Raw genomic sequence first — 13,339 nt, 5'->3', positions numbered from 1 at the left:
ACCTGATGGTAGTTTTAGTTCTATTCCTCCAGACAAAAAGATATTTGGGATACTATCTTACAATACCTAATAGCTATGATAAAAGGTTAAGGGAAGGAACATTTTTCTCTGCTTGCATAGTCAAATGTTTATGCCATTATTTGTTATTTACCATAGCATGAATTAGAAAGTTAACTGTTTCAGAAGAAAACCAAACCTTTCGTTTGACTCCTGCTCCAAGTTTCTTTACTTTTTCCTGTAGCTGCTCCTTAAAGTCAAGTGCACTGGAGATGCTGGGGGAAAAAAAACCTCACTCATCTTTCTGTCTTGTAATGTGAAAAAAAGCAATATGGCACCCAATCTCTTGGTCCTCCACAAAGGGATCAAATCTTGGTTCTGTGGCCTTGCGTGGGGGGCATAGAGGACAACTGTGGGCTAGTCCCCCCCCATTTTGTAAAAACCAACATTTAATGGCCATCTTAGAATTTTTACCCTTTTGATGTTTGTCATTAGTGTACCATTTAAAAATTTTTAATCCTAATTTAATTTTAATGTTAATTTTTATACATTGTTTTATTTATCATTTATATTACATTGTATACCACACAGAGCCTGTTTGAGGGATATGGACAGTTTAGCAATATGAAAAGAAATAAATATGACAGATCTTTATACTCAGCACAGGCTATGATCTTTTTCAACATACTAATTAGCTGTGAAATTTTCCTATAAAGCAGTTTTAACAACAAATTATGGTGTCAACTGTCCCAAAAAGTCAACAGTTTGGACAGCTGACACCATGATGTTAATACATGCTAATGAATGTATTAATATGTATTAATGAATCATTAGCAAAAAATTAATGAATTATTTTTCTCACTAGCAATGTCTTACCATTTTATGACTTCTTTCAAGTCACTTTCACTCATTCCTTTGATGGCACCATATATTTCAAAATGTTCCTGCAATGTGATTTCAGGCCAAAGTGGGTTTGTCTGTGGACAGTACCCCACAAACCTCATGGAATCATCTTCATTATTATCACCTGAAGAAAAGTCACCCATCAGCACCTGTAGATACACCATTGTTTTCAGATCATGATTCTAATTAATAGGCCAGAAACATTTAAAAGTTATCATAAGCACGCCTTACTGAAATGATAATAATAAGATATTATTAGTTCAAGGAGTTCTCTTTAACTAGTGTGGTGTAGTAGTTCAAACAAAGTTTCAATTTCCACTTTTTCCACTGAGCTCCCTGAATAGATTCTTGGTAATTATTTTATGGGATAGCTATTCTCAATATAAGATGAGGGGTGACTGAAAGCATGTGATCTGGCGCTCCTTAGAAGAAAAGTTGGTTATAAATGTAATATATATAAAAAAGGATCTGAATCCATCCATCCATTTGGATAGCTCTCCTACTTCCTAATAGGATTCAGGTTTTGGGACATTTCTGAAAAGAAAATAATATACAGGATTACAGTCCACAATGTAACCCTTTTACTTTTGTTCCCTTCCCCATTTTGCTTAGTTCAAGCACACACTTTTGTAGTCAGGTCATTTTATTTATTCTTGTTCAGTTGAAAGTATATAACAATCACAAAAAGAGGATTATATGAAGGTGAATACATGAAAAGCCATCAGTAGACACGTCACTGGTAAGAAATATATTTCCAATGCTATTCCTTCATCATTCATAATATATACTAATGGATATGCAATCTCAGTATGAGTTATTCATATTATAAATTCAAAAAGAATTATCATATGCATTATAAGATCTCTTTTAGATGAGAATACCCATAACATCCAGTTGCAAAAACTGCTAAAAAAATGGTTAAAATCAATTACCTGGCCCGAATTTGGTTCAACTTCTCCCACCAGAATATTTATTAGCGTGCTTTTTCCAGCTCCATTTGGACCTAACACTCCCAGTATTTCCCCTAAGGAAAAAAAAAATACCAGAGTCTGCAGTTTTTGCTTGGCAGGATTATCCATCTTATTTTTTTTTAATATTGAGTCCATAATAAATAATTGTAACACTAACCTTTTTTTACACAAAGGGAAACACAATTAGTTGCTACTTTCTTTATTTTCCTTCCAAGAAGAAAATCACTCTTTTCATCATATTCTTTGTGCAAACAGTGGACTAAAACTGCTGGTTTCTAATGAAAAAAAGAACACAGAGATTACATCTGAGCTAGAATGAATGTACAAGCCAAAACATTCCTTTAAATGGACAAAAATGTAGTCAGTAACCTGGTTCTTTTCATTAGAACATAAAAGTGAATGTACATAGATAAAACACTTCCAGATTTGGGGGAGAGGGGAGGGAAGGAGAGATTATCCACTCAACATGAGATCACTATTTCCCCTATCCTACACAAGTAATATTGAACAAAAATATTCTTTCTTTACATTGTGTGGGAAACAGGCTTAGTTATGTTTCCCAAGTTGTTTGTGGTTTTCTGACACTAGGAGATATGGTGTGAACAATCATAGGAAAAAGCACTCCTCTTGTTTCCCAGTTCCTGCTATATCATTGCACGGTGGATCACAAAGGAGCTGAAATGAAGAGGTCCTGACACGGCAACATACAAAATGTAGAGACAGGAGAAATGTGCTATAACACTCAGCACAAGGACAGCTAGTGAACTATTTTTTATTTTTCTTGAATGCAGAAAGAAGGAAGTGTTTAGGTGCATGGTGATGGAGGGAGAAGCCAGGCTGGTTTTAGGTTTCCATAAAATGTAACCAGGCCCATCTTCATGGAGTCTCAGTTTCTCAGATACCACTCATCAGCTGTTCCCAGATACCTAAGCAAATTACCCTTTTCAATCCTGGTTTGCAGTAAGGAGAGAGCGCTACGTGGGATGGGAAGATTTACCTCTTCACAGCTTTGACAAGTGATCAACTCTTTAACCTTCAGCCTCTCTGCTGTAACATCTTCATCCTCATTCTCATCGTGCGGCACATCCGGAAGTTTGCAGGGCTTGGGCTTCCTAGGTGTTCTGAAAACAGATAAAAAGATTTATTCTGTACAATGGCTCTTTGAACAGACAAAATAAACAGGAAAATGTTCCATATAATATTCAACAATAAGGTAAGTCAGCTACAAGAGCTCTCAAATTAGCATGTTCTTAATTGGAAAAAGTCCCCAGGTGTCATGATGTGAGGAACAATTCAACACAACAGGAAGAAAAGCTACAGTTACAAGTCTGCCCCTTTGTTGAAACATCTTTCAGGAAAAAGAAAAAGCTTTTCAGGCCACATACTTTAAAGTCTAGGAGGCTGTTACATTTAATAAAAGATGATCAATGGAAAAGGTCAGGAGAAGCTGGATCGTATGTAAAAATAAATGATAATGCCCATTAATTCAAATGAAGCTATAGAACGAATGATGGTCAACACAAGGATATTTGCAGATTCACTACCAAACTATTCATAAAACATATGATCAGCAGAAGGCATTCACAAATATATATGCTTGTTCAGGGATTATTCCAATCTGTGATGTAATAGTTATGACAGGTCCTCAGAGTTCTTCCCATTGCAGATCCCCATGGTTGCCATTTGTATCTTTTTTTCCTGGCTTCTCATAAGCAAAATCAATGGGGATGACCATGTGACATTCTCACTTAACGACCCACAGTGATTCAATTCATGATGACAACCCAGAGTACTGGTATTGCTGTTGCTAATTCACATCACATCCTATTTTATGATCATGTGACTTAGCGATGGCAAATCTGGTCCCAATGCCATTATCAATACCTGTATTTTTCAAACATCCATTCTGCTACATAGTCTGGAAGCGACACCAACCTACACATTCTTTATTCTACATCTATGTGTTTTCCTTGGAATTATATTTTGAATTTTAATGAACAATCCAAGCTTTACTGCAAGAAACTGACTATTCTTTCCAATCCTTTTTTTCTTTAATACCAGTTCAATACTATAGTTCAGCAATATGTTTTCTGTTTCCCTTTGATAAATTTTTTTTAAAACAGATGCAAGGGTAAGCACATATAGACTTCTAAGCAGTGAAACTGAAATATCAAATAAAGCATTATTTGTTTGTTTATTTATTTGGACAAAAAGTTTCTTCAAAAGATATTTGAAATTTATCATTACCTACTGAAATTTGATACTAGAATATTATGTTTTCTTATCAGTGTTACACCAACCTGAGAAATGGATCTTTTCTTACTGATTTCCCCCCACACTTCATTTCAAGATAACGCAGAAGAAAGAGCCAAGCTATACATTGCAAATATGGCTAATATGAAAGAAAAAAAAATGTTAAAACTTCTGTTTTGCTAGAGACAACAACAATTTGTAAGCAAGTACAATAGAAACAGACAACTGAAAACCGCTGCTTAGAATGCCAGCTGATTATGATAGAACGTTTTACAAAATAATTCATTGTAGCAGCTGAATACAGATAGGCCTCAACTTACAACCATTTATTTAGTGACCGTTCAAAATTACAAAAACACTGAAAAAAGTGACCTATGACCATTTTTCACACTTACAGCCACTGCAACATCCCCATGGTCATGTGATCAAAATCCAGACACTTGTAACTGGCTTGTATTTATGACAGTTGCAGTGTCCTGGGATCATGTGATCACCTTCTGACAAGCAAAGTCAATGGAAAAGCCAGATTGACTTAATGACCATGACACTAACTTAATAACAGTAGTGATTCACTTAACAAATGTGGCAAGAATAGTCATGAAATGGGGCAAAACTCACTTAACAACTTTCTTGATTAGCAATGGAGATTTCGGGTTCAATTGTGGTTGTAAGTTATGAGGTATTGTTCTACATTGACATTATTATCCGAAATGCTGTTATAAATCTCATGCACAAAAAAGAGATGTTAAGTTTTGATTTTACAGAATATTTTTTTTCATCCGTTTTTTAAATGCTATTTGTTATTGTTTCATCTTGGTCTTTAACATTCTAGCTTTTAAAATTTAATTTTATTTATGGTGATATTCTTGTGTGTATTATTTTTTCTAAAATGCTGTGTATTGTATTTTGCCCTAGGTTTCTGTTAAACCAAATATGCATGACATAAAAAAAAAAATGCCCGAGTCCATCAATTACTTACACCACAATTCCACTCTGCCCTAATATAGCACAAAGTAAAATGACTATAATGGATTGAGGGTCCATTTTACATTCTATTATTTCACTTTTCAAAATCCATGTCAAAGCTGAATAATAGGATTGTGATGGCATGCGAGAATGACTTTGGGCACAGGCCTAGGCAACTTCTGATAAGAGGAAGCTCAGTCTGCAAATGGGGGAAAAATCGCGGGAAGTGTTTCAGAAGAGACCCTCCTTAGTTTTCTGGAGACTAAAAAGAGAAGGGGAAAAATACTTTCAGTCTGGCAAGTTTAATTTTAACTCTTTGTCCAGGATAAGAAACACAACAAAGAGCACCAACTCTATATCTTTCGGAGCTGTGGTGGCACAGGGGTTGGAATGCAGTATTGCATGCTAATTCTGCCCATAGTCTAGAGTTCGATTCTGACCAGCTCAAGGTTGACTTAGCCTTACATCCTTCCGAAGTCGGTAAAATGAGGACCCAGATTGTTGGGGGCAATAGGCTGATTCTGTAAACCACTTAGAGCAGAGGTCTTCAAACTTGGCAGCTTTAAGACTTGTGGACGTCAACTCCCAGAATTCTCCAGCCAGCATAGCTGGCTGGGAGTTAAAGTCCACAAGTCTTAAAGCTGCCAAGTTTGAAGACCTCTGACTTAGAGAGTACTGTAAAGCACTATGAAGCGGTATATAAATCTAGGTGCTATTGCTGTTGCTATTGTAAGGTTACATTAGCAGAATCTTGCAAGACTGAAGTTATGTCCCCCCCACTTTCTTTTTAGTCTTTAGAATACTAGGGAGGGTCCATTTGGCAACGCTTTTCTACCACCTACTGACTGAGTTGCCTCTTATCAGACTGTAGTCTATGCTGCAGTGTCCTAAGGTCATTGTCACCTATCATCACAAAGAACTGTTTCATATTTAAGAAACATGAAAATAAAATAAGAGATATTCTGCCCATCTTGAGTAGTGCAACTCTGGGCAGCATACCAGAAAGAAAGAAATATTCTTCAATAATATTTAAATACAGCACTGGCAAGATTGGTCTGCTGCTTCTATGCTGGCCTTTGAAGTAAACCACTTATATCAATAGAGATACAATTGTTACAGCTGAAATAATTCTTCAGGGCCAAGCAATAAATATGAACCTAAACTAAAAGGATGACTTGAAAACCCCACAATTCTTGTTAAGGTCTTGAAGAAAAATTCTGTTCCTCCATGTAGCTAAGAACTCTGTGTTCCTTTCCCACCAAGTCCAAAAGCAACTTAAATTGTCTTCATAATATAGCACATTTTTTTCATAATACTGCATTTAACACAATACAATTGAATGTATATGCTTTTTATTCCATGTATAATCAATGCTCCTGCAAAATCAAATAATACTATTACTTTTGTAGGTGAGGGGGAGTGTCCCTCACAATGGCTGAACCATTTTTTAAACATATCATAGTTTTGCACAACTTATAAACAGACTAACCATAAAATAAACAACACAATATGTTATTATTTCTAGGTGTAACAAAGTAGCTGATCTCTTGGATCTTTTATTTAAAAGGTGCTTACCGCTGCAACAGAAATCAACAATCTTGCTGAGTGCTTCTCCATCTTGTTATCAAGTTTCCGCACTATCTAACAAAACAATAAATATTTATTCTTTCTGAAATCAGTAGAATTTAGAATCACAGTTGAATCCAGTAACTAGTTTTTTATAAACTAGTGATAACTTATAATACAATAGGTTTTATAAACTACTCTCTGTCACCAATAGTAGTATCAAGATTAATCAATCTTTCTTTTATCGTGAAAAGAAGTGATAACAATAACAAAATGATAGGAAGTAAAGCTAAATTCAGAAAGTATCCAGGACAGTCAAATGAGAGGGTCCCTCTGTTGTATACTATCTGATATGGTTGTAATAACCAAATGTTTATAAAATTATATGTGTGTATTATGGTGGAAAGCATTACGGTGGAAATTAGTATTAATTGAAATGGAATGATGCTAAATGTAGCATCCAAATTATATGTTGAATCTTCTGATCTTCATTCAGCCTGAAGGTAACTTTCTCATGTTTTAATTCTCAGCTTATAAGGAGCAGCATCATAATCGTATTTAAGATAAAATATGGAAGTAATTTAACCCTCTAGTGAAATAACTTTTGCTATCCAAATGCTTTACACACGATCAATATTTACTCCTGGGGCTTGGGAAACACTTCACAGCACAATCTGCAATATTGTTAAGCATTGGTGGGAAGGACAGCCAACAAACTCTCCATAAATATGATTAAAATGAAGGCAGAATCACCCTTTAAAATATTTTCTGTTCCCACCTCTCCGGCATTGTAACTTATTGTCTTTCGTAACATACATGGTCTCTAATTTTATATTTATCCAGTATTTGTCTTAAGTGAACAATATACACATATAATTTTATAAATATACAGGTATATATACCTACGCATACCGATAGTAATTTAATTTATGTCCATTTATTCTCCTAGTACATGCCAGAAATAAATTTACTGTTTCAATTTCTTAGAAAACCTACCTTTATAAAAGAAATGAGACACCCAATAAGAGGATAGATGGGAACAAAAACAGAAAAACAAACATGAAGAACAGCGGCTGTTGTGTAATACCACATAAAGAAGGCGACTTCGATGACAACAGAACAAACTAAAGCGGCCTGAAAGAGAAAAGAAAATTTAAAAGATTGTTATTTATTTTTATCCAATGTCATTCCATGTCCCCAGCATGGCATCAAATACATAGTAGAAAGACATTGTAGCTAACGTATAAGGGCATCTTAGGATCAGGGGTGAAATGCTCCCGGTTCGGACCGGATCGTGTGATCCAGTAGCAATGGGGGCGGGTAGTTCGGACAACCGGTAGCAAAAATCCCTCCCCCCCCCACTGCCCACGCCTTGCTGTTCCTCTTCTCTGTCCCTGAAGCTCTCGGTGGTGATATAGCTGCAAATGGCCTTAAATGACAGCCGTGGCGCTTCGAAGGGCCGCACTACAGCTGATCAGCACTGTAGGCAGCTAATAGACCAGTGTCTCTATTTTTAAAGAAGGTAGACCAGTGTGTTTCAAAAAAAGGCAATCAGTATTCCAGAATAGATCAGATAACACAGCTTTGAGTGCTCTATGATTTGCACATGTTACATCACTGCTATCCGAGCTGCACTGGCTCCCAATCTCCTTCTGGATGCCATTCAAGATGCTGGTTATTATCTTTAAAGCTCTGCATGCATGGGACAGGTTATCAACAGGACTGGCTACACCTGAGAGTATCTGCCTGCACTGCTAAATCAGATAGGATGGGTGTGTTCCAGACCTCCTCTATTAAACAATGTAACCTGGCTTGATCTAGGAGGTGTGCCTTCTCTGTAAAAATACCTCTCCTTTGGAACACCTTCACTTCAAGATCTGGAGGCCTCTTTCCACTTGGCTTTCCAGAAGACTTGCAAACACCTGGTTCTTCCCCCAGGCAATGGGCCAGGATAGAAATTTAAACCAACACATGTATAACTAGAATAGAGTTATTATGATGTCCTGGCTGGAGTGTGTCATTTAAAAAAAATGTTATGGGGTTGTTGTTTTTATTTTTCATACATCTATAGTTGTCTGTTTATTGCTAGCCACCAGGGTTATATTATATAAGAGGGGTGGGTAATACAAACAACAAATAAGTTTAACTTACCACTGAAAAAATAAATGACCAAAATTCTTTGGTATTTTGTATGGCATTAAAGCTGAAGGAGACAATATAATTAAACATGACAACGGATGGAACGTAGCCAATAAGGCAAAAAACCTGCAGATGAAAAGAAAATTCTTAGTTGATTTTTGAAGATCAGGGATAAAGAAAGTAGTACATAAGCCTAAAGGGATTTTCTAACAGGCAAGCTATGAGGCCACTTAATTCCTGCTCCTTTTCTTCTATTCTCATCTGTTTCGTATAGATACAGCTGTCCTATTCTTCAAGCTGAAGCTGAGGCTCAAATACTTTGGCCGCCAAATGGGAAGAGAGGACCCTGATATTGGGACAGATTGAAGGTAAAAGGAGAAGGGGATGGCAGAGGATTAGATGGTTAGATAGTGTCACTGACACAACAAATATGAATTTGGGCAAACTCCAGAAGACAGGAGGGCCTGGCATGCTATATCCATGGACTTGCAAAGAGTCAGACACAATTTAGTGACTGAATAACAAAATTCTTCAAAACTCTTCTTGCAGTCACTGATGAAAATACGTATTTGTGCAACACTTTTTGTAGGAACTGTGATAGAAGAGGTACAAAGGATTCTGTGGAGCCCCTGGGGTTCTCTGAACTTGGTTGGTTTGCTTGCACAGTCTGGAAACAAACAACCAAGCTAAGAGAGCACCAAGGACTCCACGGTTCAACCCTGAACTCAGACAATCTCCTCTACTGGAACAGAGGATTTCTCGTTACCGAAAATGGCTGGAAAGTAATAATACATTAAAGTAATAATGCAACACTAACAAAGAATGAGGATGTGAAAGAAGTATATTCTAGCAACAATGCTGAGTTTTCACTAGATAAAAATGTATCTTGAATAAAGAACTTCCATATGTCTGCAATATTATAACCCATTTCCAAAAGAAGCAAATTTTTAATTATGCTTTTATTGTTTCCCTAGCCACAACATGAGTTCCTGGCTTAGAGTTGGCATACTAGTAAATGAATAAAATGAGCAAATCTAATAAATCAATTAAACATTCTTATTACACCAAGCAATAATCAGTCTATTTTTTTTTTTAGAAAATGATTTTTAGAAAAGCATTTGTTTGGAATTTTGCTTCTTAAGATAAACCAATATGGCCTAATAACATGGTTTTCAATTTTGAAAAAAAAAAGTAAAAATATTCTTATTCACTTTTGTGGAGAGACAGTTTAAAATCCAAATGTATTCACAATAATTTGAAAAAAATAATAATAGAAAATGTATTTATTGTAAAATAGAACTTACCACAGCAAGAAACTTCTCAGGGAAAAAATAAACTCCATGATGAAATACAAATAAACTTCCTATCATAAGAAGAAGAATTATATAAAATAATGGTATATCAATTAGTGCTTGTCCACACCAATAAGCAGAAGGATAAAGTCCAGAGATTTTAAGTTGGGTGTAAGCTCTTGTCTGCAAAATAAATAACAGATAGGTTAATAGGTAGGTAGATAACATATTGCAGCAGTAAATCTCATCATTCATTCTGATTTTGCTCTTTCTGTATGTAGCTGATATGTTAATATTAAACATAACTACATGCTATATGTGGTACATTTTTTAAATACTGAACCATTATATAATCTGAATACTGGAAGAATATAAAAGTTTATTAAATGTAAACAATTAAAACATTAAGTTATTTTTGAAAAATGGACAAAACATTGAGACATGAATAAAACTGGATCCAAAAACAATTCATCAAGTTAAAAAAAATTAAGTACATCTTAAAGACTGGAAAAAAATTAAAAGACAGATTAAGTAGTACATACTAGAAGTGATAGTAATTACATAGTGTCTTAGAATCCTTAGAGTGATCAGCAATTATAGTTAGGATAGTGATTAAATCAAAATATAGCTATGAGAGTCAGCCAAAATATAGCAAAACCTCTCCTAATGGTACTTCTTCAAACTTTATCATGTCCATAATATGGATATTAATAATTTTGATACAAATTTCACTGGGAGCCAATTTGCACATTGCTTTCACACTAGACTTTGCAATGGCACTGATATGTACATGAAATGAAGTTCTACAGGAGAAACTCAACAAATTAGAATATTGTGCAAAAGTTCATTTATTTCAGTAATGCAACTTAAAAGGTGAAACATGCGAGATAAATATGAGATAGACTCTTACATGCAAAGTGAGATAGTTCATGCCTTGATTTGTCATAATTCTGATGATTATGGCTGACAGCTCATGAAAACCCCAATTCACAATCTCAGAAAATTAGAATATTACATGAAATCAGTAAAACAAGGATTGTACATAGAACAATATCGGACCTCTGAAAAGTATAAGCACGCATATGTACTCAGTACTTGGTTTGGGCCCCTTTTGCATCAATTACTGCCTCAATGCGGCGTGGCATGGATGCTATCAGCCTGTGGCACTGCTGAGGTGTTATGGAAGACCAGGATGCTTCAATAGCGGCCTTCAGCTCTTCTGCATTGTTCGGTCTCATGTCTCTCATCTTTCTCTTGGCAATGCCCCATAGATTCTCTATGGGGTTCAGGTCAGGCGAGTTTGCTGGCCAATTAAGCCCAGTAATCCCATGGATATTGAACCAGGTTTTGGTACTTTTGGCAATGTGGGCAGGTGCCAAGTCCTGCTGGAAAATGAAGTTAGCATCCCCATAAAGCTCGTCTGCGGAAGAAAGCATGAAGTGCTCCAAAATCTCCTGGTAGGCGGCTGCGTTGATCCTGGACTTAATGAAGCACAGTGGACCAACACCAGCAGATGACATGGCTCCCCAGATCAACACAGACTGTGGAAACTTCACACTGGACTTCAAGCATCTTGCAGTGTGTGCCTCTCCATTTTTCCTCCAGACTCTGGGTCCTTGGTTTCCAAATGAGATGCAAAAGTTGCTCTCATCAGAAAAGAGGATTTTGGACCACTGAGCAACAGACCAGTTCTTTTTTTCTTTAGCCCAGGTAAGATGCTTCTGATGTTGTTTGTTGTTCAGGAGCGGCTTGACAAGAGGAATACGACATTTGAAGCCCATGTCCAGGATCCGTCTGTGTGTGGTGGCTCTTGATGCACTGACTCCAGCCTCAGTCCACTCCTTGTGAAAGTCCCCAACACTTTTGAATTGCCTTTTCCTGACAATCCTCTCCAGGTTGAGGTCATCCCTGCTGCTTGTGCACTTTTTTCTTCCACACTTTTCCTTTCCACATGACTTTTTATTAATGTGCTTTGATACAGCATTTTGGGAACATCCAACTTCTTTTGCAATTACCTTTTGAGGCTTTCCTTTCTTATGGAGGGTGTCAATGATGGTTTTCTGCACAACTGTCAGGTCAGCAGTCTTTCCCATAATTGTGATTCCTACTGAACCAGACTGGGAGACCATTTAAAGGCTCAAGAACCCTTTGCAGGTGTTATGGCTTAATTAACTGATTAGAGTGGGACACTTTGAGCCTAGAATATTGAACCTTTTCACAATATTCTAATTTTTTGAGATTGTGAATTGGGGTTTTCATGAGCTGTCAGCCATAATCATTAAAATTATGACAAATCAAGGCATGAACTATCTCGCTTTGCATGTAATGAGTCTATCTCATATTTTAGTTTCACCTTTTAAGTTGCATTACTGAAATAAATGAATTTTTGCATGATATTCTAATTTTTTGAGTTTCAACTGTATAACAACGTTTCTGGAAATTAAAAAAATTATATCCCATTGCCTGTTTAGCTTCTAAATTGCACTCTGACTTGGCTCAATTGGTACACAGCCCCAATAGGCCATGTCATGATGTGAGGTCTTCTCTTAATGAACCATATGGTCTTTGGGTTATGATGGCAAACTGGGTCTGCCTCTGCTGACTGATGTGGTTTTGTGATGTTGACTTTACAACCATGTCACTCAGCAATGGAAATTCTGGTCCCAATTGCCGTTGTAACCTGAGAAGTACCCATAACATGAAATCAGTTAAAAGGTCTTTTAAGTTATTCCAACTCCTTTAATGGTAATTGAGATGTGATATGTAAAAGAAAATGAATATGGACTCAATCAAATATTTCTGTTGCTTCAGGAAAATATTCTAACTGTGGCATATAAACCACCTGGGTTGTATCACTAAGGTTTTGGCATTTAACAGAATCATAGGATGGTGTAAGGGATCTTGAAAGTCTTCTAATCCAACTCCCTCCTAGGGCAGATCAACTCAGACAAATGGCCATCCAACTCTTGTTTCAGAATCTCCAGAGATGAAGTCAGATAATTCTATGAGACAAGTTGTTCCACTATTTAATAGTTCTCACAGGAAATTCTTCCTTATTCTGAGTCTGGATTATCTTTGTAAAATTTCCAATCACTGGTAATTGTTCTAACTGTGGGCACTACAGAAAATGAATTCATACTCTCTTCCCATACCTGATAGACTTTTAGGTATCAGGAAGACTGCTATCATACCTCTCTTCTCAAGGCTGAACATTTTTTAACCATTCTTCTTCATAGAATACTATTTCCAATC

General features: G+C 36.3%; 1 protein-coding gene across 8 annotated transcripts in view; it reads right to left on the bottom strand.

The window, feature by feature from the left end:
• Positions 1-13,339, bottom strand: part of LOC131193151 (cholesterol transporter ABCA5-like) — an 81,485-nt gene that overhangs the window by 16,670 nt on the left and 51,476 nt on the right. For all 8 annotated transcript variants that reach the window (XM_058173053.1, XM_058173056.1, XM_058173052.1 and 5 more), the window contains 10 exons: positions 10,100-10,270; positions 8,808-8,921; positions 7,653-7,790; positions 6,666-6,731; positions 4,172-4,263; positions 2,869-2,992; positions 2,029-2,146; positions 1,833-1,924; positions 874-1,049; positions 197-272 (listed from right to left, as the gene is read on the bottom strand). In XM_058173053.1, the coding sequence (XP_058029036.1) occupies positions 197-272; positions 874-1,049; positions 1,833-1,924; positions 2,029-2,146; positions 2,869-2,992; positions 4,172-4,263; positions 6,666-6,731; positions 7,653-7,790; positions 8,808-8,921; positions 10,100-10,270 (1,167 nt within the window). The remainder of the gene's footprint in view (positions 1-196; positions 273-873; positions 1,050-1,832; positions 1,925-2,028; positions 2,147-2,868; positions 2,993-4,171; positions 4,264-6,665; positions 6,732-7,652; positions 7,791-8,807; positions 8,922-10,099; positions 10,271-13,339) is intronic.

This window comes from Ahaetulla prasina, chromosome 2, assembly GCF_028640845.1.
Source record: "Ahaetulla prasina isolate Xishuangbanna chromosome 2, ASM2864084v1, whole genome shotgun sequence".
Lineage (NCBI taxonomy): Eukaryota > Metazoa > Chordata > Lepidosauria > Squamata > Colubridae > Ahaetulla > Ahaetulla prasina.
Note: the sequence above shows the minus strand (reverse complement) of the source record. Positions and strands in the feature narration are given on the sequence as shown.